Source organism: Phyllopteryx taeniolatus, chromosome 14 (genome assembly GCF_024500385.1).
Source record: "Phyllopteryx taeniolatus isolate TA_2022b chromosome 14, UOR_Ptae_1.2, whole genome shotgun sequence".
NCBI lineage: Eukaryota > Metazoa > Chordata > Actinopteri > Syngnathiformes > Syngnathidae > Phyllopteryx > Phyllopteryx taeniolatus.
Window position 1 is genome coordinate 25,204,787 of NC_084515.1, and position 25,310 is coordinate 25,230,096.

A 25,310-nucleotide genomic window follows, 5' to 3' on the forward strand; every position below is an offset into this window, starting at 1 on the left:
CGGCCCCGCTGTGTGGAGTTTGTATGTTCGCCCCGTGCCTGTGTGGGTTTTCTCCGGGCACTCCGGTTTCCTCCCACATCCCAAAAACATGCATGAATTGGAGACTCTAAATTGCCCGTAGGTGTGAATGTGAGTGCGAATGGTTGTTTGTTTCTATGTGCCCTGCGATTGGCTGGCAACCAGTTCAGGGTGTACCTCCTGCCCGATGATAGCTGGGATAGGCTCCAGCACGCCCGCGAACCTAGTGAGGAGAAGCGGCTCAGAAAATGGATGGATGGAAATGGTGACGTGTTAAATACTTATTTCAGCCGCTGTATTTTTTATTTTTTTATTTTTAGTTTTTTTTACAGTGCCAGAAAGCAACATTGCTCAGGGTTAAGTGGGCTTCTCTTGTCCATGTTTGAAAATAACGTTAGACAAATGTCATTTTATAGAATTGGGTCAAGTCAAGGTTCTTTATGATTAGCACATTTGCAAATACTATCACATTTTTTTCTGCACCAAATCAAATCGAGAATCCTATTGCTCCCATACTGAATCGTTCCGCCCGTAAATATATCGTTTTTGAATCAAATTGCAACCTGTGTATCTAGATATGTATCGAATCTGCCTCGTGCCAGAGATTCCCAACCCTTTATGAACCGTAATCGCTCGCAAGTCAAAGCAAAAAAAAATCATCTGAATGACGGCTCATAGCTCACCCTCGGCTCATCTCAAGGCACCACTGTGTCATCATTTAGAGCATGTATTTCCAGAAAAATACCAAAAAAGGTCCAGTGTTTTTTGGGTGGGGTCGCTTAATTTTTTCCAAGGCTATATATTCACACTTGTGCTTTTCTTTAAAAAAATAAGAATATTTCTAAGTGATCCCAAACCTTTGAATTATGGTGTACATCCTGTATATAGCAAATGACTTTGAGCAGCTAACTGTCAGCAGATGGTAACGTCCATCGTTGTCAATAACAATCCAAGTCTTTTCCTGCATCATCATGAGAAATTTTACCACCTTGCTTTTTGAATGACCTCACTGTTTTTAGTTATGTTCTACTGAAAAAATCTTGAGTAGGTGAGGGTTTACTGTACTTAAGAGCCTCTGGTTTCATACACTGACTTTTTAATTAATTAATTAATTTTTTATTTTTTTAATGACATGTTTTGATGCTGGAAGAAGTTCAAATTCCTCATGAAAGCGTTTGAAAATGGACTTTGATCGAGTGTGTTTGTTTTTACTGTTGTCAAATGTCTGTCTCTAAAGTTTAGCGATACTTTAAAAAGCTTAAAAGCTTCACTTTGGTGTCCCCCCCCCCCATCCTGTTGGATGCACATGCAGAGAGTCGAGTGTTCACTCATGCAGTTTACTCTGAGCGTTTACTTGTCGAGAGGTGGTTGTGTGTTTTGTGTGCTGCTGTCTTAGATCGGACGGATGGAACTTTCCCGTTAAGTTTGCTTTCCGCCTTGGCGTCACGAGCCTTTGTGAGCTTTGACAACAACTCAGCAGAAATAACTCTGCTGCCAGGTGGAGACAACAAAAACACACAACAGCAAACCTCTAGCAAAGATTATGTCACAAATTAATGTTTCTTTGTGCGTGACTTCCTGGTTTGTTCGAGTGTCAGATTACACAAACTAAAATTTTCATTCTAGGAAAGAATACAGTCAATGTTGGTGCAGTTCCTCACAGTGGGTTTTCGTATTCATCGGTATGACAACTCAACATAGAAGACTGCAGTGTTTTCTGATAAATTTCTAAGAATGGGCCCTTCAGACCAAAGAGGCAGCCTTGATAGGCATGGTGTTTGCTTTTTATTTATTTATTATTTTTAATTTATTTATTCTTTTGTGTAATATTCGCATAATAGACATGCCCAACAAATTTTATGGAGTGAAACTGGCTTTGGTGGATGAATTTCCCCAAAATTGTTGTATTTTGTCATCTTTCAGTTGTTTGGCAGATGTCAACCTCATGTATTAGAATTTACTGGTTGGCAGAACAGCTTGTATGTGTTTGATGTACTCCTAAAAAGTCTTAAATTACATTTTCCAAAATGAAGGCCATAATTGTCTTTAAACATTACACAATGACAAATTTGTATTTCAACAACCCTGAAAAATGACCCAACAATGGCTGCTTCAAACCAATAAGGCAGACTACATTGCTTTTTGAGTCTTTTTTGTGGGTCTACTCACGATAAATGTGCCTACCAAATTTCATGTTGCAAAGTGAAACTGGCTTTAGGGGCTCAATTTTCTAAAAACACATTTGTAGTTCAATTATTTGTGTGGTGGGTCATCAAAATTCTCTACCATATTCTGCCCACACGCAGACAAAAACTATTCTTTTTAGAAATTAAGTGTCATCAAGCGGTCTAATATATATGGTTCAAATATGGTTGCATTGAGACAAAATCTCTAGGAAAAGTTTGTTTTAAAAAAAAGGGTCTGAAATGTATGTTTCAAACCCAAATGGTCAACTTCCTGTGTCTTTAAAGATTAGATTCTTGAGACTTTTTTTGTGGGTCGACTCATGCCTACAGAATTTCATATACCTTTCATGAATTTCATGAAACTGGCTTTGGGGGCTAAATAAAAAAAAACAAAAAACAAAACATGTTTTAGTGTATAGGCAGCACGGTTAAAGTGCTCTGCCTCACATTTTTGAGGACCAGGGTTCAATTCCCGGCCACACCATTGTGGAGTTTGCATGTCCTCCCCGTGCCTGTGTGGGTTTTCTCCGGGCACTCCGGTTTCCTGCCACATCCCAAAAACATGCATGGTAGGTTAATTGAAGACTCTAAATTGCCAGTAGGTGTGAATGTGAGTGCAAATGGTTGTTTGTTTATATGTGCCCGGCGATTCACCTGTGTGAACGTCGATTATTCTTTCACAAATTCTCATACATAATAAACAGTATAGTTGAGATATTGCAAACAGTTTCTGCTTACAATAACTTGAACAACAGTTGAACAAACTATTATCCTTGACTTCTGATTTCAAAACTAGGTATCCATCAATTTGTCATGTGTATGTAATAATATTATGAGGTGACTAAACATTTATATGGTTTCACAGTCAACGGCGCTCTAGGGAAAACGGTGACTACAGCGTGGCCCGTGACAAAAATGAGTTTGACACACCTGCTTTAGAGCATGATTCGACAGAACGCCGGTACAACCGTTAGTGCCAGCACTAGCTTGCTAGGCTACATTACGTTTTGTTGCCTGCTTGCCGTATCGTATTAAAAGTATGTTCACGTAAAAGTATGTGAACATACCTCAAGCAATGCTTGAATTAAAGTCCTCTCCTGAGCACTAGTGACCACCAGCACACGTTTTCCCCCTTTTTGTTCTTATAATACACACAGAGTGATCGATTGTTGTTGTGGCCGTGGTAACGAGTGTATCCGGTCACGTTTGAGTTGACCAGATAAAGCCCAGGGATCGGGCGGTGGTGTCTGAATACAAGATTTTATTGCAGTGGTCTGACATAGGGCAATCATGAACGAACAAATTTGTCTTGTAGTCTGATTCGGGCATTACATGTCGTCTGTCCCACACCGCCGACATGTTTTGTTTTAAAATAACTTTATTGGCTGTTAGATATTTACAGTACTAAGACATGTGACAAGGCTACAAATAAACCAGCTTTTGGATTCAAATATACTGTACTGGATGGGGACGCGGCGTAAATGTCTTTTGCGGAGCCGAGCAATGACGTCATTCATCCGATCGATGAATTATGACAAAGCCGCTCAGCATAAAATGCTAATTAGCGGCCGATACCGATCAGGCCGATAAGATCGGTGTCAAGTCTAGTCCAAACTGACATCTCCTTAGCAATGTTCACGTTTAATATCTGACCCACTGTTCCCCAAGCCAAGTGTTTACTGGCTCTTGAAATGATTCACTCCCACGACAGGGAATTGAACCCTAGCCTCCCTGGTGACAGGTGGGAGTGGGGGAAGGGGTAGGGGTTGGGGGTGGGGGGGTACACACTCACCACTACACTGGCACACTCACCCGTCAACAGCTACAATAATGCGCGTCGTCCATGGCAACAGTCACTGACCATAAAAGCTTAGTGCGGCATCAGGCAGCCATGACGTATAGTTATTACTTTATGTAGAAAATACACACGTAAACACACATAAACACACAGCTTGTGTACGTTGCAGGTCTCGGAGCCGATGTTGCTAATCCCGGGTATTAAATCTTCTTTATGTTGCCGGCCTGTGAGTGCGTGCGGCCTTGACAGAAGCTTAGACTGCAACACCAGAAAGGTCCGACAACTTCACGTTAGCGTCCTATTTGGTTGTGATAGACAAATACACCCAATTTCGTGTCTGTTGGTCAAACTGGTGTTGGGGGCTTGTTTTTTTTTTTTTTTATAACACTTTCCAAGGTATGGGTACAGCAGTGCATAATGGGTGGTTCAATCTAAAATGGCTGACTTCCTATGAAATTTCAGCCATGGGTCCTTTAGACTTTTTCTTGCATCCTATCTTAGACATGTCCACCTGATTTCATATTGACCGGTGAAAGCGGTGTTTGGAACATTGGTTTTTTCCTAACTTTCCAGGGCCTGTTATATTTAATTTTTTAAAATTTTCATGGCAAATTCTCTAAATGATCATCAAAATTTGACACCATGCTACACCCACGTTAGCTGACATAGGCAAGAAAGCTGACAATTTAGAGTCGCCCATCTGTATCTGCTTCAAACCAAAATGGCTGACTTCCTGTACATTTTCCGACATAAGTCTATGAGACTTTTTTGTGACATGTCCAACCAATTTTGTGTGGACAAGTGAAACTGTTGCCAGGGGCTGATTTTATTTTACTTTTTCCAAAGCTTCCCTGGGTTAAATTTTTTCCCCTTGCTCTCCAGGTGACGCTACTGAGTGAGTTTAATGATAAAACGGTGATTTCAAGAGGCCTTGTAATTATTAGTACTATGAACGAATCAGTCGTGATTCAGATTGACGTACGAATCCCAATGGGAAAAAAAAAAAAAAAAAAAAAAAAGAATCCCAAATTAGAATTTTCGCATTCAAATCAAAACGAGTCAACACACAGATGCTGTCATTTTGACTTAGTGTGCATTACTTTTGGGCATGTAGGCATTTTGGATTCACCAAGATCGCCATAAAGTTTATTTAAAAAAAAAAAAAAAAAGCGCTCTGCTGAAAGAGGTTTGCCTTTAGCCTAGATTTCCAATGAGTTGCACGGATAACATTGAAGCGCCACCATGGAAGCCGGAAGGAGCCATCGCTGGAGAAGGCGACCGCGGCACGGCGGCAGATCTAATGGGAGAAAGTTGATCCAACACAGCGTTATGCTAGAGCGGCTAGGTAGGCAGCAGGCCAAGTAGCAGCAGGCTAGCTGGAAAGCCGCCAGTTTGGTCCAGTCTGCGAGGATTAAAAAAGAAGAAAGAAAACATTTTCTGTGCGGAGACGCGACAGCAAAAACGCTTCAATCAAAACGTGTCACTGTCCTCTCTTACCGCCTCAATAGATAGTTTTCAAATAATCATGTATCGAGTCCGACCCCTAGTAATTATGCCCTTGAACATTTATTTCCTCTCATAAGCTACAGTACTTTCTTGTTGTTGTTGTTTTTTCTTGGAGTGGCCATCGTCTCCCTTCCATCTGTCTTGTAACGTGACACCTGCCTCCTCACCTGTGACAAAATAGGAAGTGGACAACCGTGCCGATTAAACCCGAACAGATCTAAAAGACTGAACTGCTTGCTGGTCAAATAAAAGACTAAACTATATATATTGATAAAATGTAGACATCCATGTTCCGTCCAATACAAATGCAAGGAGGGCAGCCATTTTGAAACAATTCATAGTGGGGGTTCACTCCAGCCGGACATATAGCTGAAGGACAATAACAACCTGCTAAGTGTGCCACGTCTCCACTGGTAACCAACCAAGCAGAATCTGACTCAGCGCTGTGCTTGACAAACCGCTGCTGCGTTATTATCATGTTTACCGTATGTTCATGTAACAGCTACTCAAAACTATTATTTTTCTGCATTGCTGACATTTAATTAGGGTGTTATTTATGTACTGTAGCTCTCATGTGGCAGCATATTTAAATAATTTTAATGTCTATACAGCTCTAATTTACCATGTTTACATCATTTATTATTTATATGTAGTACACCTTTCTAATATTTAATGTTCTATACATCCAGTGTACCATATTTACATCATACAGTATATAATTCATGTACCGTATTTACATCAAACTTGATAGCCTATCCTTATAATCTACCATATTCATAGCTCTATACTTCTAATGTGCTATATTTCACCATATTTAATGTCTATGCAACTAATGTACCATATTTATATCATTTTAGCAATGTGACAAGAGTTCCCAAAAATGAAAATCTGTCAAAATGGAAAGTCTAGTTGGAATTGTTATAATGCAGTAAGAATTTAGAAAATCTGATGATGGGTTCCTGAGAAATTGAGCTGTTTTTATAGGGAATGCTTTTTTTTTATATAGCCTGTTAAAAAAAACACACACACAGAAAACACCAAATTAGAGTAAAACAGTACACATTTTATTATTATTCCTTATTTCTCCCGATGTTGCACACTAAAGTAATTGGCCATGCTGGATTGGATTTTGAACTTATTTCTTATGAAAATGCTCATTTGCCATAAGTAGCATAAATTGACAAAGTGTTCGTCAAAATTTCATAATTTTTTTTTTGAAGGGATGGTCAGTATTTTGTTTTTCAAAACAAAATAATGAAGCTAAGCTATTCAAATTTGGATGTAACGTATGAACCCATAATGTAATTTTAAGAATATATACATTTTGAAAATGTCAGCATTGTTTGACATGGTAACAGGAGCATTGGAATAGAATTATTCCACCAGTAACAATTTCTCAGGAACTACTGGATGGATTTGGCTGAAACTTGTTATGCACCTACTTATAAAGCTATTGTGCGGAACGATGAAGTTTGGTCATACACAGTTAATTCTGCTTGATGCTATAGATGCCTGAAGTTGTAAGTCCCCCCACAAAGCTAGTCTTTCGTAACCTTGATATTTTAAAAAATATGTAATGAATTAAATATCTTCTTTTTTGGTCCCTTTAACGCCTACACCAGTATAGATATCAATTACAGGCAGAACATTTGACTGTTTTACAATACTTTGTCCTGTGGTATTTTTTTAACTTTACAAGTGAGAGAAAAATCGGCAAGCAATTGGCAAATTGTTGTCGATTTTGTTTGTTTGTTTGAATGTTAAAAAAAAAAAAAGCAGAATTTTGCTGATTTGTAAAGGGATAATATTAGCTGTTTCAATTATATTTAATGTATGTATTGCATTTACATGTAAAAAAAAAAAACAAAAATAAAAGACAAGATGAATAATTTCTTAACTTTTTCCACCATGTGACCTATAACCTGTGTAACACAATTGAATTAAAAAAAACATATTTTCGAGAGGGAAAGTGAATAGACAACTGAGAGTGTACACACCCTCTTATAATTGGGGATATGGCCGTGTTAACTGCGATTGGCTGGCGACCAGTTCAGGGTATATCCCGCCTCTCGCCCGAAGATAGCTGGGATAGGCGCCAGCACGCCCGCGACCCTAGTGAGGATAAGCGGAATGGAAGATGAATGAATGAATGGCCGTGTTCAGAATTAACCAATTACATTCGAAATCATGTTAAATGGGAGTCAGCATTCACCTGTCACCATCTTAAAGTGTTTCTGATTAACTTAAAAGTTTACATGTTCTAGTAGGCTTTTCCTGAATTCTTTTTATTTTTATTTTTTGTTTTGTTAGTTTGTTTTTTGCTTTTTAGCAGAAGCCTGGTTTTGTGCAAGCACTGACTGACAGATGGAACTATTCATAATTTCCTCCCATATTTTCTCCACTTGATGATAACTGTCTTCACGATTGCATGGTGTATTGAATTATTTTGTACCCTTCTCCTGACTGATCCTTCCGATGCAGTTGAAGCTCTCTGCGGACCATGGCTTGTGCTCCAAGATGGTGACGACAAAAATGTCAGGAAAAGCCTCCTAGAACACCTGAACTTTTTGGGGCGTTAATCAGAGGCACTTTAAATGGTGGAAGGTGTGTATTTATTCATATTTAACATTAGTTTGAATGATTGGTTAATTCTGAACAAGTGAAAAAGGTTTGAAATGTAAATGTTTTGCATAACACAAAATCCTGGCATTTCAATAGGGGTGTGTAGACTTTTTATATGCATTGTGTGTGTGTGTGTGTGTGTGTGTGTATATATATATATATATATTCTCTATTATATATGCTGCTACAGTAACATATTTGCATCATATTTAATGTTGTGTACGTGGCTAATGTGGCATATTTAAATCCTAATTGTTGTAGAATTTCTCCTGGTTTTCAACCTGAGACCACCTGTTGTTATTTTTCTGACCTCTCCTCTATTTCTCGTCTCCATCTTTTCCTCCTCTTCCTTTCTTCCTCCCGTAATGAGGGCACACTCCTCCTCCTCTTCCTGCTCTTCTTCCTTGGGGCCTAATTATTCATTTAGAGTGACAGATGACCCTCCTGCTGTTTTGTTCTTTTCTTCCTTGCTGCCAGCGTGATGTCTGACATGTTTCTCCTGTGTTTTCCCTTCCATCTTCTCCATTACCTCGCTAGCTCTCCCTCCCATGTTTTCTTTCCTCCCGCGATCCCTCCCTTGCTCTTGTTTTTCCTCTCTTTCATTATCCCTCCTTTCTGCCTTCATCTGCGCGGCGTTAACCCCGCCGGGCTGACTCTTATGCAACAGTCAGGTGACACTCGAGACGGGTTCTTCTCAAGCAAGGGTGGGCAAAGTATGAATGTGGAACATATTTGCATGATCAAGACTTGTGTGTTTTTTGTTAGTTTAGCCATTTCCCCCCCTTAAACTGCTTAGTTCAAAAAATAAAATAAATAAATACAAATATTAGTAAAACTTAGCAATGTATTTTCTTAAATAATTGTTTAATTAATTCTGATTCCAATTAATTATTAGACCAATTTGAAAATATGAGTGTACTGTATTGGATTTAAAAAAATAATTTTACATATGTATGTATGTGTGTATATGTATATATGTGTATGTATGTGTGTGTGTGTATATATATATATATGTGTGTGTGTGTGTGTATATATATATAGATATATATATATATCTATATATATATGTGTAGATATGTATATATATGTGTATATACATAAATATATATATACATATATATATACATATATATGTATGTATGTATATATGTATATATATGTATGTATGTATATATGTATATATATGTATGTATGTATATATGTATACATATATGTATATATATAACATGCATATACGTGTATATATATATATATATATATATACACGTGTGTGTATGTATATATATATATATATATATATATATATGGTGGAGGGGTTTGTGTGTCACAATGATCCTAGGACCTAAGTTGTCTGGCAGGGTCACCCATGGCAAACAGGTCCTAGGTGAGGGACCAGACAAAGCACGGCTCCAAAGACCCCTATGATGAGAAAAATGATTGGATTACGTTTTCCCTTGCCCGGACGCGGGTCACCGGGCCCCCCCTCTGGAGCCAGGCCTGGAGGTGGGGCTCGAAGGCGAGCGCCTGGTGGCCGTGCCTGCACCCATGGGGCCCGGCCGGGCACAGCCCGAAAGGGTAACGTGGATCCCCCTTCCCATGGGCTCACCACCTGTGGGAGGGGGCATAGGGGTCGGGTGCAATGCGAGCTGGGCGGTAGCCGAAGACGGGGACCTTGGCGATCCAATCCCCGGCTACAGAAGCTGACTCTAGGGACGTGGAATGTCACCTCTCTGGCAGGGAAGGAGCCTGAGCTGGTGTTTGAGGTCGAGAAGTTCCGACTAGATATAGTTGGACTCGCCTCCACGCACAGCTTGGGCTCTGGTACCAGTCCTCTCGAGAGGGGTTGGACTCCCTTCCACTCTGGAGTTGCCCACGGTGAGAGGCGCCGAGCAGGTGTGGGTATACTTATTGCTCCCCGGCTCGGCGCCTGTACGTTGGGGTTCTCCCCCGGTGGACGAGAGGGTAGCCTCCCTCTGCCTTCGGGTGAGGGGACGGGTCCTGACTGTTGTTTGTGCCTATGCACCAAACACCAGTTCATAGTACCCACCCTTTTTGGAGTCCTTGGAGGGGGTGCTTGAGAGCGCTCCCGCTGGGGACTCCATCGTTCTGCTGGGGGACTTCAATGCTCACGTGGGCAATGACAGTGAGACCTGGAAGGGCGTGATTGGGAGGAACGGCCCCCCCCGATCAGAACCCGAGCGGTGTTCTGTTATTGGACTTCTGTGCTCGTCACGGATTGTCCATAACGAACACCATGTTCAAGCATAAGGGTGTCCACACGTGCACTTGGCACCAGGACACCCTAAGTCGCAGTTCGATGATCGTCTTTGTGGTCGTGTCATCGGACTTGCGGCTGCATGTCTTGGACACTCGGGTAAAGAGAGGGGCGGAGCTGTCAACTGATCACCACCTGGATGTGAGTTGGCTACGATGGGAGATGCCGGTCCGTCGTGGCAGGCCCAAACGTATTGTGAGGGTCTGCTGGGAACGTCTGGCGGAATCCCGTCACAAGGAGTTTCAACTCCCACCTCCGACAGAACTTTGCTCATGTTCCGGGGGAGGCGGGGGACATCGAGTCCGAGTGGACCATGTTCCGCGCCACCATTGCTGAGGCGGCCGACCGGAGTTGTGGCCGTAAGTTGGTCGGTGCCCGTCGTGGCGGCAATCCCCGAACCCGTTGGTGGACACCAATGGTGAGGGATGCCGTCAAGCTCAAGAAGGAGTCCTATCAGGCCCTTTTGGCCTGTGGGACTCCTGAGGCAGCTGATGGGTACCGGCTGGCCAAGCGGAATGCAGCTTTGGTGGTCGCTGAAGCAAAAACTCGGGCATGGGAGGTGTTCGGTGAGGCCATGGAGAAAGACTTCCGGACGGCTTCAAGGAAATTCTGGTCCCACATCCGACATCTCAGGAGGGGAAAGCAGTGCACCATCAACACTGTGTATAGTGGGAATGGGGTGCTGCTGACCTCGACTCGGGACGTTGTGAGCCGGTGGGGAGAATACTTCGAAGACCTCCTCAATTCCACCGACACGCCTTCCCATGAGGGAGCAGAGTCTGGGTTCTCTGAGGCGGGCTCTCCTATCTCTGGGGTTAAGGTCACCGAGGTGGTTAAAAAGCTCCTCGGTGGCAGGGCCCCGGGGGTGGATGAGTTTCTCAAGGCTCTGGATGTTGTAGGGCTGTCCTGGTTGTCTGCAACATCGCGTGGACATCGGGGACAGTGCCTCTGGATTGGCAGACTGGGGTGGTGGTCCCCCTTTATAAGAAGGGTGTGTTCCAACTACAGGGGGATCACACTCCTCAGCCTCCCTGGTAAGGTCTATTCAGTGGTGCTGGATAGGAGGGTCCATCGGGAAGTTGAATCCCAGATTCAGGAAGAGCAGTGTGGTTTTCGTCCTGGCCGTGGAACAGTGGACATATATATGTATGTGTGTGTGTGTATATATATATATATATATATATATATATATATATATATATATATATATATATATATATACATGTGTATATATATACATATATATATATATACATATATATGTATGTATATATATATATATACATATATATGTATGTATATATAAAATAACACATTAAGAGCAACATGGTACACAAGAAAGAATAATAGATAAGTAGTTAAACCCAATCCAGTTATAATGAATATAACCTAAAATATTGAAATTCGAGCCCAGACGGAAAAAATAAAGCCCAGACAAAATAAAACAAAAGAAAACAAACGTTTGGAATACAGTACTACTCATTTTGAAACAATACCATAATTGCTTATATAGGTAGTACACAGAAATTGAATCCAAATGTACAGTACAGGCACTCTTTGAGGTGGGCAGAGGCAGCAGCCACCTCCTTGACCCTCCTCCTGTTCCCCCTCATCTGTCCGATAAAGTTAATCTGTTAATAGAAATAAATAAAGATTGTGTATCAGTGTAATCAGGTCACCGATGGTTGTGCTAAAGCTTTGGCTAATGCTATTGCTGTCTTGCTTCACAGTTCAACAGCTGTAAACAAATGAATAAATACACTTACCAGGTATGCCAGCTTTCTTCCTTCACAATTTTCCAAGCCTGCTCCTTTCTTGCTGGGACCCGCTACTGATAACATGACTGCAACAATCACCTCCGCTATTTTTCCCGACTCAACAACTCTACAGGACGCTGTGTGTGACGTTTTCCATTGTCGAAGCTGATTGGCTGTCACCACGTGACTGTCGCCTGTCGTTCAACTCTCCCAACTCTGAGCTAACCGGTGAAGGAGGCGAATTTTTGCGTTCCTGCCCCACTTGTCAAACACGTCATACGTGTTGCCTGGCAAGGATTTGTGTCTATTTGCGTGAACTGCATTGACTTTCTCAGTCATCACGCCATGTGAAACGCCCAAAACGCATCCGGTGTGAACGCAGCATAACGTTACCTGCGGAGCACAGAGCAAGACCTCTCACGCTGGTTTTACGAGATGAAAACCATCAAGCCTCAGGCACCCGATTCCTAGCCTCGCAATATCTGGTCCACAGACCTATAATCGATGTATCTAAGGATTCCTGGTGAATTTTGTATCGATAATCTAATCTGCTCCCGAAACAGTCGTATCACTCGCCTTTACAAACGGATATCCGGTCGCATCGGTTTTTCGTTCCCAACCCTCGCACTAACGCTGCAGTTATGCTTACCTTTTGCCTTTGACTTGATAGCGTTTCATGCGTTGTAGTCTGGCCATCGTCTGGCAATGTTGGTATGACCTTTTGTGTCACCTTTTCCATCATTCTCTCCCCCGGCAGGCGCTGAGATCTGCTAAAGATGAGTAGTGGCGGGGGGCACGCCACCCCCGAGCCCGCCAGGGGGCCCGAGTCCCACAAAAGGAAGGACTGCCCGTCAGACATGCTCGGGCCCAGGTGAGAAGGTTTTGCAGTGACTCATAACGCAACCCATGCCACATGATAGTCACTCAGGATCATTACAAGGGGGGAATCGAGCTCAACATCCTCCCGATTATTGGTATGTGTGTACTCCACCTTGTTTTCCAAGCAGATTGGGGAGGAAAAATACCTCAGGATAATCACTCAACATTGTCTGTAGTGACATCCAATAATCAGGCCTTTGCTGATCATATGGTAGGGAAGATTCTCAAATTTGGCCCGATTGTCGGTCAGTGTTTACAGTACACCGTTTCATGTTTTCTGAGCAATTAGGGAAGGAAACATGACTGTAAACACACCCCACACCTCAGGATAATCACTTATGATAATCTTTTTCAATGTCATAGATTGGGCCTTTACTGAATTTGATCCCAAAGGAGGAACAATTCTGCCTGATTGTCGGCACGTGCGTTGCCCACTTTAGTTCCAATTCAATTGAATTGTGACTGTCACATTAATTCAGGAGAGTCTTAGACGATGTAAACTCACAATAACATAGCAAATATAGGATTTGCGAGAATTATTCCACTTCCTATTTGCAAAACAAGACTACTTCCTGCTGTGTCCTGCAGTCCCAAGCGGAGCACGGAGCGGCGAAACCGCGAGCAAGAGAACAAATACATCGAGGAGCTGGCCGAGCTCATCTTCGCCAACATCAACGACATGGACGACCTCAACGTCAAGCCCGACAAGTGCGCCATCCTCAAAGAGACGGTCAAGCAGATCCGACGCATCAAAGAGCATGGTATGTACGTAAAGAGCTACACTTTAGCAACAACTCCACGGTGATGTAGTAGAGGTCAATAACATCTGCTCCTTTTTTAAAGGGGACATACAGTGGTGCTTTGAGATACAAGTGACTCGACTTGCGAGTTTTTGGGGATACGAGCTGTTGTTCCGTATTTTATTTTTATTTTGTATTTTTTAATTTATTAAAAAAACATTTTTTGCTTTCAGTTGCCAGCGCAAACTTGACGTACAAGCGCTGTATGTTGTCAGCAAAATAAACTCGTGTCGTGATTACTTTAGATGGACCTGTTTTTTTTTGAATACTTAAGAGTACACTGTATATGATGAGCTTATTATATTATATTATTATTATATTATTATATTACGATTATAAAAGTCAAATCTGTATTCAGAATTAGGAGTAGAACTCGATAAAATGCTAACTTATTCGTATTCCTATTGAATATAATTTTTATTTTTTTTAAATGTTGTTTTACAACCTATCTTGTTGATTTGTTTTTGTATTTGTGTTCATTAAAGACAATTTCTTATACTGCCCCCAGGTGGGCAAGGTGTGCACATCAGAAGGAGCATATGTTGTATTGAAGCTAAAAGTGTTACAAAAACCATCCATCCATCCATTTTCTGAGCCGCTTATCCTCACAAGGGTCGCGGGAGTGCTGGAGCCTATCCCAGCTATCATCAGGCAGGAGGCGGGGTACACCCTGAACTGGTTGCCAGCCAATCACAGGGCACATATAACCAAACAACCATTCGCACTCACGTTCACACCTACGGGCAATTTAGAGTCTTCATTTAACCTACCATGGATGGTTTTGGGATGTGGAAGGAAACCGGAGTGCCCGGAGAAAACCCACGCAGGCACGGGGAGAACATGTTAACTCCAAACAGGCGGGGCCGGGGACGCTCTTACCAGTCGTCCACCATGCCGCCGTTAAAAAACAATTTAATTCTTATTAATTCTATTCAATCGTATCATTACTGTATGTTATTATAAAGTACAATATGATAAAATGCTCTTTTTCTCATATACAAAACGCATTACGATTATATTTTTTTTGTTGGGTGGGCTGGAACGGACTGATGCCATTTCCATTCTTTTCAATACGAAATATGATTTGAAATACGAGTATTTTGAGATACAAGGGTGATCACGGAATGAATTTAACTCGTTTTCAGGGCACCACTGTACTAGCCCAGAATCAAGCAATCGCACTCACATTCACACCTATGGGAAATTTAGACTCTTCAATTAACCTACCATGCATGTTTTTGGGATGTGGGAGGAAACTGGAGTACCTAGAGAAAACCCACGTAACCACGGGAAGAACATGCAAACGCCACACAGGTGACGCCGGATTTGAACCCGGGTCCTCAGAACTGTGAGTCAGATGTGCTAATCAGTAGGCCCACCCGAAATAGTCAAATAACAGAATAAAAGACTTAATTCCACACTTGATTACTGAACAGGCATTTCAGACACACAACTACTTGGATACAAGTCATTAGAAAGTCCATTTTACATAATTTCCCCTTTAAATGTTCACTTGGGGTACTGCAAGTACAGCAACAGGTGACTTGGCGCTTGACTTTGTGTAGAGGTATCAGTCGTCAGTGTCATCAAGAGTTTGTAACAGTGTCCAAATGAGCATGGCACTTACGCAGCTCCAGTCCCACACCAGGAATGCCAACTATGTGGCCGAATGGGGCCATGGCAGGCTTATCGGCCCTGCCGCACAGCCGGAGAGGTGTGTGTGCGTATGTGTGCGTGTGCGCGCATGCGTGCGCATGCGTGTGTGGGTGTGAGGACTCCTTAGCTAGAGTGCATGATGTCACAGTTTGCATGTGGACCAAAGGCCAAAACGCATAAAAAAAAAATATACTTCATGCTAACAAACAATGTAAAACTCCATCGACCTGCTAACAAAACTAGCATCAATGTTGGGGTCGTTAAAAACCTTTAAGGAACTGATATTTGAACACAAACAGTGCAGCAACATGTAGACAAGCAATATAACAATACTCACAGGAATATAGTCTTTATCCGCTGCGAAGAACGACTAATATTACTTCAGCTTTCTGAGATGTCTGTCAGTATAGCTGTATGTATAGTCTCCTGGAGCCCAAGTCAAGTACAACAAAAGGAGCCCCAATTAATTAATCATGATGTTTAATTCTTCTTATTGCTTTATGTTTTTATTTTATTTTTTAATTAATTTTTTTAAAGTAACCCACAATATTTGCTATTTTCCCTATTTAAAACACAACACAGTACATGCTGCATGGAACTGGATTGTCACTTCCTTTCATTTCAATGGGGAAAGATGATTAGAGATACGATTGTTACAGGTTACGTGCGTGGTCACAGAACGAATGAAACTCACAGCACCAGTGTTCTACAATTTGATAACTATATTCATCTGAGTGCACAACAGCTGTGTGAATGCGTACCATGGATAGCCCTGGCTTAAAATTTCAATTTAATTCAAAATACATTTTCCCCTGCTCAGGTACAAAGAACATTAGCGACGTCTGTAATTATCTGAATGCGTGAACCCGCAACAGCTGCAAGGAAGCATATTACAGAATAAATGGAATGAAGGGCTCTGCTGTTACAAACATTGCCTTTTACTTCTTTTTTTCCAGAAAAAGCTCCGGTGGCCGACGCGGAGGAGGTGCAGAAGGCCGACATCTCTTCCACCGGGCACGGTGTCATCGATAAGGACACTCTGGGACCCATGATGCTGGAGGTGAGGCGATCAATCGCGTGATGTGAATGTCGCGCCTCCCCCAATCGTACATGTTGGTGAGAGGGAGGGAGGGGGCGTGGGGGCTTCCTGTCCCAAAATGGGGTCGCATTGCCAGTGGGAGATAAACTGGTGTGTGCTGACGTACAACATGGCACCCGGCACAGAGGTATTAATAAATATCTCCCTGGAAAGCTGATTAGAAGTGTGTGTGTGTGTGTGTGTATATGCATGTTTGTGTATGTGTGTGTGTGTGTGTGTGTGTGTGTGTGAGAGAGAGAGAGAGAGAGCGTGAGAGTCCATGTGTGTGTGTGAGAGAGAGAGTGTGTGTTTTAGAATTCTTTTGTGTGTGTGTTTGAGAGAGGAAGAGCGACATCTTATTTATCTTGACTGTGAGAGCGTGTGATTGAGTGAATGTGTGTGTGTGTGTGAGAGTGTACACCTCCCTGAAAAGCAGATTAGAAGGAGAAAGCGACCACACATCAGCATTAACATACTATTTATAGAACGCAGCAAATCCAAGACTGGCTCCTCTCTCTTCTACACGTTAATCCAAAACTGATCCAGATTGCATGTTTGTCCACAATGTAAACGCCCACATGTATGACATCATTGAACATGTTCGGACACTTCCTGTATGTCTGTATGTAGTTCAAGCCTTGGTGGAGTTCTCGCCTTCTCTCAGAGTTTTTCTTCTTCTTTTGTCATTTGTTGCCCCGCAGGCTCTGGACGGCTTCTTCTTCGTGGTGAACATGGAGGGCAACGTGGTGTTCGTGTCGGAGAACGTCAGCCAGTATTTGCGCTACCAGCAGGAGGAGCTGATGAACACCAGCGTGTACAGCGTCCTGCACGTTGGTGACCACGCCGAGTTCGTCAAGAACCTGCTGCCCAAAAGCCTCGGTCCGTATCCACGAAACACAACATTAAAGTTCAAGTTGCCGAGAAAAATCTGGACGTTTCCACCCCCTCATTTTATGCATGTTTAAAGTCTGAATAGTTCAAGAAAACAAAAAGTCAGAATATCGCTTTTAAATCTCAACTTTATACCCGTAGCAATATCCCTTTTTCTCAACTTTATTCTCATAACATTCTCACTTTTTTTTTTTTTTTTTTTTTTTACAAAAGAAAGTGATATTTTTAAAGAAAAAAAGACTATATATATTATTTATTTTAAGAAAGCCAAAATATCACATTTAAATTGCGACTTAATTCTCATAACGTTATCCTTTTTTTCCATGTAAAATTTTCAACTTTTTTTCTGATAGTGGAACTTTTTTTAATGATAAAGTAAGATTTTTCAAGAAAAAAAAGCATGTAAAATTTCAGCATTTATTTTCGTGACTAACTGACTTTATTCTTAGCCCATTAGGGCTTCGTTAACAGTAAAGTAATACATTCTGTTTGATTTTATGATTATAAAGTAATATTTCAAGAATTAAAATTGTATGATTATAAAGTTGGAGTATGTCTAGTTCGAGAAAAAGATGGTAAAACTATTATCATGAAGTCGTAATATTTCTGTAAAAAAAAACAACAACTAAGCAATCTGATGATTATGGAGTTGTATTATTTCAGGGAAAAAAACAAAAGAATTGTATCATAATAAATTCATAATACTTATACTAAAAACTAAGCCAGAATTTCTCATTTTATTTGCAAATTTATACCTGTAATGCTTTTCCTTTTCTCGTGTCTTTTTGTAACTTTATTCACATAACGTTGCAACTTTTTTTAATGACAATAAAGTACATTTATTCAGCACAAAAAACATGTAAAATGTTAACTTGACTTTATTTTAGGAACTTTAGGGGCTTTTTTTAAAATTAGTAAAGTAATGAATTCAGTTTATTTGATGATTATAAAGTCGTAAGATTTTTTTTTTTCCAGAAAAAGATGGTAATTGCTATGAAGTTGTAATATAGCAACAGCAACAAAATTTGATTATTGATTGATCATTATTTGATTTATGATTATTAAGTTTTAACGTTTCAGGAAGAAAATAGTAATTTCATTATTGTAAACTAGTAATATTCAAGAAAAACACTTTTTTTAAATAGTAATAGTAATAGTAATAATAGTAATAGTAAAGTCATATTATTATGATCAATTGTGAGTTTTTTTTATGTAAAATGAAGACTATTATCATAACCTAAAAAAAACCTCATACTGTGCGAATAGTCAAATATTACAAGATCATTTTTTTAAATTTTATGAACATGATGATAAAACAACCATCCATCCATTTTCTGAACCGCTTATCCTCACAAGGGTCGCGGGAGAAGATAAAACATTCCACCAAAAAGTTATTTTTATTACTCTTTGGTATTAAATAGTTATTGTGTTTCAAGTCAATCACCACGGCGGCGACCCATCGAGCAGGAACAGCCACACGTTCACCTGCCGCATGCTGGTCAAGCCGGCGGCGGACGGCGACGAGGACGCCTGGCAGGCGCCCGATCATCGGGAAGCCTCGCAGCAGAAGTACGAAACCATGCAGTGCTTTACCGTCTCTGAGCCCAAGTCCATGAGGGAGGAGGGCGAAGGTAACGCAACGCAACACCGGCGCGGGATACATAGGACGTTCTTGATTGTTTAGCTGCACCGTCAGGTTTTCTGGCGTGCTGTTCCTGTACGTGTGCGCGATTGTGTGCGTGTGTGTGTGTGTGTGAGAGAGATTGTGAGTGTATGAGCTTGTGAAGGGAGTAAGTATGACCGTGTGTGTCTGCGTGTGTGTGTGTACCACAGAACCAGAGAAAGTAAGAGAGTGTACTGTATGTGTAAGAGTGCCTGTGTGAGAGTGTGTTTGTGTAAGAAAGGGGGGGGAGAGAGGTATTTTGTTTGTGTGTGTGTGACAGAACCAGAGAAAGTGACAGTATTCTTTTTGTGAGAGAGGAAATGTGTGTTTGTGTGTGTGACTGTGAGTGTGTTCGTGTGAGAGAGAAAGGTATTTTGTGTGTGTGTAAGTGTGAGGGCGTGTGTGTGTGTGTGTGTGAGAATCTTTGCATGCGTGAATGAGTGAGTGAGTATGTGTGCGTGTGAGAGAGCGATTTGGCCCCCCCTGTTCCATGTCAGTACGTTTCACGCAGAAGAGCGACTAGAGAATTGAGTGAATGTAGTTTGTGAAGTTTCACACCGCTGTCCCAGTTTTCCATTTCTAACGGCCACCATCGTGCCTCCCTACTACCCCCGAAGCCATGCTGATTGTTTCTCTTCGCGCTTCCGTCCTCTGGCGTCCCGTCCTCGTTTCCTCACTGCTTCTCCTTCGGGAAACGCTAATTAGCGTACGACACTTAGTCTTCCTCCCGGGAAAAGAAAAAAAGTGTCTGACGTGCTAATTTTAGACGTCTGATGTATGAGGGGCCGTTAGGGACATTATTCAGGATTAGTTCTCACACTTACTATTCAAATGCTTTCACACACAAACTACTGAAAAGCTGTCATAAACACTACTCCAACCCTCTCATACACATGAGTTTTGCTCTCATAACACCACTCAAACACTCTCATAATCACTACTCAAATGCTCTCTCTCATATGCAAGAGTCTTGCTCTCATAGGCTACTCAAACACTCTCATTAACAATACTCAAAGGCTCTCATAAACACTAGTCAAACCCTCTTATACGCACGAGTCTTGCTCTCATAGACTACTCAAACACTCTCATTAACAATACTCAAAGGCTCTTATAAACACTAGTCAAATCCTCTTATACTCACGGTTGAAAGTCTTGCTCTCATAAATAATACTCATACACTCTCATAAACACTACTCAAATCCTTTCATATGCATGAGTGAGTCTTGCTCTCATAAATACTACTCAAACACTCTCATAAATACTAATCAAACACTCTCATAAACACTACCCAAACCTTCTCATACGCACAAGTTTTTCTCTCATGAGCACTACTCAAACCCTCTCATGAACATTAGTCAAATCCTCTCATACACACAAGCGAAAGTCTTGCTCTCATAAATAATACTCAAACACTCTCATAAACACTACTCAAGTAGTCTCACATGCATGAGTGAGTCTTGCTCTCATAACTACTACTCACTCTCATAATACTACTCAAATCCTCTCATACACACGTGTTTTGCTCTCATAAACACTACTCAAACCCTCTCATAATCACTACTCAAACACTTTCAGAATCACTACTAAAATACTCTCATATGCAAGAGTCTTGCTCGCATTAAAACTACTCAAATGCATTCACGCGAGCATGTCAATCACATTCACGCACACGTCACTGGCATTCACTGGTTCATGTCAATCATGCTCACACACAGATTTTGATAAATAGATTGAGACCTATAAATATATATCCACACAAATAGACTTAGACAGTACAGATCTAGACATTATAAGTCTAGAACTATTGACAAATAGTTCTAGACTTATAGATCTATCTATCTTAAAATAAATCTCCCAAGAATGTTTTGTTCACAAGCATGTATGAGAGCATTTGAGATGGATATGTGAAAGGATTTGAGTATATTTTATGAATGCGTTTGAGGATGCTATTTGAATAGATTTGACATTGTGAGTGTGTATTTATGGGTTGAAAAGGAAGTGGTTTCAAAATAAAATATGGCATTCACCAACAGTCATAAAGTACAATAGTAAGCCTAACTTAAGCAGTAGTGTTACATAGCATTATACTATATAGTACATACATATATATTTAGAATGTAAATCTGTCATATACTTGTTGATTATTGTGTTACAATAACGCGTTTCATTGATTTAAAATGCCTGCTTTTAATGTGTAAGTGCTGTAGGATATGACATAATGGTCGGCCAATCATAAGCCGTGTCATGTATGACGTAGGGCTAGGGTGGCTCGTCTATCAAGAGCGAGACGCCATTAACCGGACGCAGATGCTGCCGAATAAATGTGCCTTTCGGGCTAAAGCGCAAGTGGACGTGTGTTTACTCCTCGACTCAAGACAGAGTTTCAATACCGCTGAAATGTATACGGTTCATTTCAGGCCGGATAGTCGCATATAAGCTCCCCTGCGCTGGTGTACCTAATGAGGTGGCCAAGGGGAATGAAGGACTTTTATTGTCATAGTGAAACTCGTGTAATAGAGATGCATTACAGACTACACACAGTCAGTCAAATATTTCATGACTTTTTTAAATATAGGTACATCTCAATAAATTAGAATACAGTTGAAAAGTCAATTTTTCTTCAGTACTCATAGAGTGATTAAACACTGAAGTATTTTTCAGATGGCAAATTCCAGCTCAAGTTCGACAAAAATCACTTTATTTCTTGAATGAATTAACTATTTCGTTTGACGTTATATTTTAGTTTCTCAATATGGGGATTTTTCTATTTGCTATGTGCTATAATAATCAAAATTATACATATTTTAAAATATGAAATACTTTACTACAAGTGTGTGCAGTGTATCGCTATAATTTCACTTTTTGAATTGAACTACCTAATAAAAGATTTACACTATTCACGTGTGAGCATTATCGACGTGTGTGAGCATGATTGACATGAACCAGTGAATGCCAGTGTGCGTGAATGTGTATGACATGCTCGCGTGAACGCATTTGAGTAGTCTTTATGAGAGCAAGACTCTTGCGTTTGAGATTATTTGAGTAGTCTTTATGAGTATTTGAGTAGTATTTATGAGAGAAAGACTTTCACTCCTGCGTATGAGAGGGTTTGACTAGTGGTTATGAGAGGGTTTGAGTAGTGTTTATGAGAGCTTTTCAGTAGTGTTTGTGTAAAAGCATTTGAGTAGTAAGTGTGAGAGCTAAGCCTGAATAATGTTGGATGGTTGCAGGCGATATGGCCTTTAACATCTCAGTTTTTTTTGTTTTATTACAAAAGTCGTTCTCCCTGCATTAACTTCAACAGGAATAATAGAAACTGTTTTTTTTCAGATAATGTGAAAATAAATGCAATAAAATCAATTTAATCAATAAAATCGATAAATTGGCCATACTTTTACTTCAAAGAAGAAATTTTTCTTTTGTTACCATGGCAACTAGGGGTGAAACAAGGGTGTCGCAAATAGGCGAGCGGCTTCTACAAGTACTTGCGGAAGTGGAGCCCACCCAGAATGTTACCTGTAAATAAAATAATTTTCATTGGTGAAGGCAGCACTTCATACACTTATTAATTAGTGAGTGGGTCAAACACAAATATCCACGTGTGTGTGAGTGAATTTCAGTATTCCAATGTTAGCCAGGGGTGCCTCCAGAAATCTTTGGGTGTTTTGAGTGTTGAAGGTGGTTGGGCTGGTCGGGGGTAGCTCCACTGTGATGTCACAATCCAGTGAAAACTTTTTGTGTCATAAGCAGCCCACAAAATATTGACTTGGTTGTTTAGTTTCACACTTGATTGAGTCACTTTCAGCTCATATTTCCGCTTTCCACACAAACAGATCTGCAGTCGTGTCTCATCTGCGTAGCCAGAAGAGTTCCGGTAAAGGAGCGAGCAGCCATGTCGTCGTACGAGAGCTTCACCACACGCCAGGACCTTCAAGGTAATTCACTCGGTGTTACCTCTGCCAAGGAGCTTTGGTAAAACAGTAGAACCGGCCAAGCGGAAATGTATAAGTCCATTCATTCATTCCATGTCGGGTTCATCTTGAAATTTCACCCACATTTCCAACTACATTTCTAACCTAACTTTTTGTCAATAGTGTACTGTCTATCTGTAAGCACTCTCGGCCCTCTCGCAGGTAAGATCACGTCACTGGACACTAGCCTGCTGCGGGCATCCATGAAGCCGGGGTGGGAGGACCTGGTCCGTCGCTGCATCCAGAGGTTCCACGTGCAAAATGACGGCGACATCTCCTTTGCCAAGAGACACCAGCAAGACGGTGACCAACGACTTTCATCCCCGTGCCGTCATTTGTCGTTGGCTCACCTTTTGTTGCCGCCGTCCTTCTCCCTGCAGTGTTGAGGAATGGCCACGCGCTTAGCCCACTCTACCGATTCTCGCTGTCCGATGGTACTGCGGTGTCGGCGCACACCAAAAGCAAACTGGTCCGCTCACCCGCCACCAATGAGCCGCAGCTCTACCTGTCCCTGCACATCCTGCAGAGGTAACATCTTCAACAGTCAAGGCCAGTAATGCCATTTATAAGAGAAAAAAAATACTTATTCACAACAGTCTATTCTTTTAATTTATGTATTTGTTTTGTATATAAATGTTAGATTTTTTGTCCAATCAGATTTCATTTACGATAAGTAGTGGTGGCCCATATAACTTCAACTATGTTAGCAATGGGACTGTCACGTTGCGATGGTATTAATTTTAACTGGACCCAGAAGCAGGCGGAGGCTGAAGAAGTTTGTGGAGAATTATTTATTGTGAAGGGAGGCAGAGGTAGATCCGTGAGGCGTACTGGCAGGTCGTTGAGACAGTGAGCGTGCGGCAGACGGTGGCGTGAGCAGGTGGATGGCTTGGAGGCGTGGTGGAAGAGGTCAGCAAGGCGGGGAAAAAAGAAGGAGCACTGAGGACAAGGAAGAACATGGAGGTCAGAAATATAGCAAGGACTGGCGTACCTTACATGTTAGTTGAGAGCCGTTGTACCACGGGTGAACGTTAATACTCTGGCAGTGGAGTCTTGGATCTGGCAGGCTTTAATGCAGGTGATGATGAAGGGTGATTGACAACAGGTGCCCAGGCCGAGGTAGTGCTGATTACTGGGAAGAGAGCGAGAGAGAGAGAGAGGGCGAGAGGGGCGCATAGCGGCATCCAAGCTCCAACAGAGAAAGTGCAGGGCACAGCCCATGACAGGGACTGTTTCTTAAACCAATCACATTTAAAATTCACGTCAGAGAGGCAGCAGCATTTTCTCGTTCTCTAATTGGTTGATCAGAGAAAGCCAAGTTGGGCTAGCAAAATGCATTTGTAGCAATCTGCACACATTAATACATTTAAAGTGGCACTAAACAGGCCCAAAAAATGGCATGTAAATTCGTCATGCCACAGAACTTTTTATGAATAAAAAAAAAAAAGAAATCGCTAAGTGTATAAAATCAGGCTTCAAAAACTTGAATAATAAGGGCCACCTCTCAGCTCTCAGATGCTGTGGGTGTGTCAAATGGATGTGCCAAAGCCAAAGTGATCTGTCTGACAACCAAGTTCTCTTCTGACTTATGGCATCTCTTCACACTGGCATGCCATCTGTCTTGTGGTTTTAATTGACTGCTTTGTAAAACAGATGGTATGCTGAAAGTAGTATAGTAGTATCGGAATCAAACATACTGAGGGGGTGATGGCTTATAGGATGTACCATCACATTGGGAGACTCAACTTCAAAAGTGAAAAGTTTTTCAGGACGATAATCCTAAAAACAAGCACACAAGTCAACTTACCCTCGTTGTTGGTGACATAATGTCACAGCCAAACACGGCAACTGATGACAGCGGGACGGTAGGAGGAAGCCCAGGTCGGGAGAGACTGATTTTTGCGTAGTGTTACTTTGATAATCAGTGTCTCTGGTGAGTATGTTTTATTTTATTTACATTTTGACCGGAATGTTCTTTTCATTTTATTAGCTAAAACATTGATTGTATTTCTATAATTGAAGCGTTCAAACGCAAAAAGCGTCAAGCGGCATTTAGACAAAAACCAAGTCATGCCTACCGAACTGTCACGGCATCGTTCGATGGTGCATTCGCTCAACCTGTGAAACTAAACAATACTTTGTGAATCTCATGAAAATAAAGGTTTAATTGAAATTTTTGTTTATTTACAAAGCATAATACTTACCATTTC

General features: G+C 41.3%; 1 protein-coding gene and 1 long non-coding RNA gene across 6 annotated transcripts in view; one reads left to right on the forward strand and one right to left on the reverse strand.

Moving 5' to 3' along the window:
- Nucleotides 1–25,310, forward strand: part of LOC133488989 (nuclear receptor coactivator 2-like) — a 68,210-nt gene that overhangs the window by 18,695 nt on the left and 24,205 nt on the right. For 2 of the 4 annotated variants that reach the window (XM_061797580.1, XM_061797579.1), the window contains exons 2-9: nt 12,920–13,033; nt 13,630–13,802; nt 16,454–16,557; nt 17,277–17,454; nt 18,903–19,097; nt 22,963–23,064; nt 23,263–23,403; nt 23,481–23,628. In XM_061797580.1, the coding sequence (XP_061653564.1) occupies nt 12,939–13,033; nt 13,630–13,802; nt 16,454–16,557; nt 17,277–17,454; nt 18,903–19,097; nt 22,963–23,064; nt 23,263–23,403; nt 23,481–23,628 (1,136 nt within the window). In that variant the 5' untranslated portion in view covers nt 12,920–12,938. Of the gene's footprint in view, nt 1–7,989; nt 8,113–8,667; nt 8,835–12,919; nt 13,034–13,629; nt 13,803–16,453; nt 16,558–17,276; nt 17,455–18,902; nt 19,098–22,962; nt 23,065–23,262; nt 23,404–23,480; nt 23,629–25,310 lie in introns of all 4 variants that reach the window. The other 2 variants (XM_061797581.1, XM_061797582.1) reach the window with 2 other exon arrangements.
- On the reverse strand, nt 5,230–12,295 carry LOC133488993 (uncharacterized). 2 transcript variants are annotated; one of them, XR_009791784.1, is made up of 3 exons: nt 12,172–12,295; nt 5,500–5,675; nt 5,230–5,404 (listed from the first exon to the last, which is right to left on the reverse strand). It is a non-coding gene; the product is annotated as an uncharacterized LOC133488993 (long non-coding RNA). The 2 variants fall into 2 exon arrangements; XR_009791785.1 differs by lacking the exon at nt 12,172–12,295 and adding an exon at nt 7,506–7,613.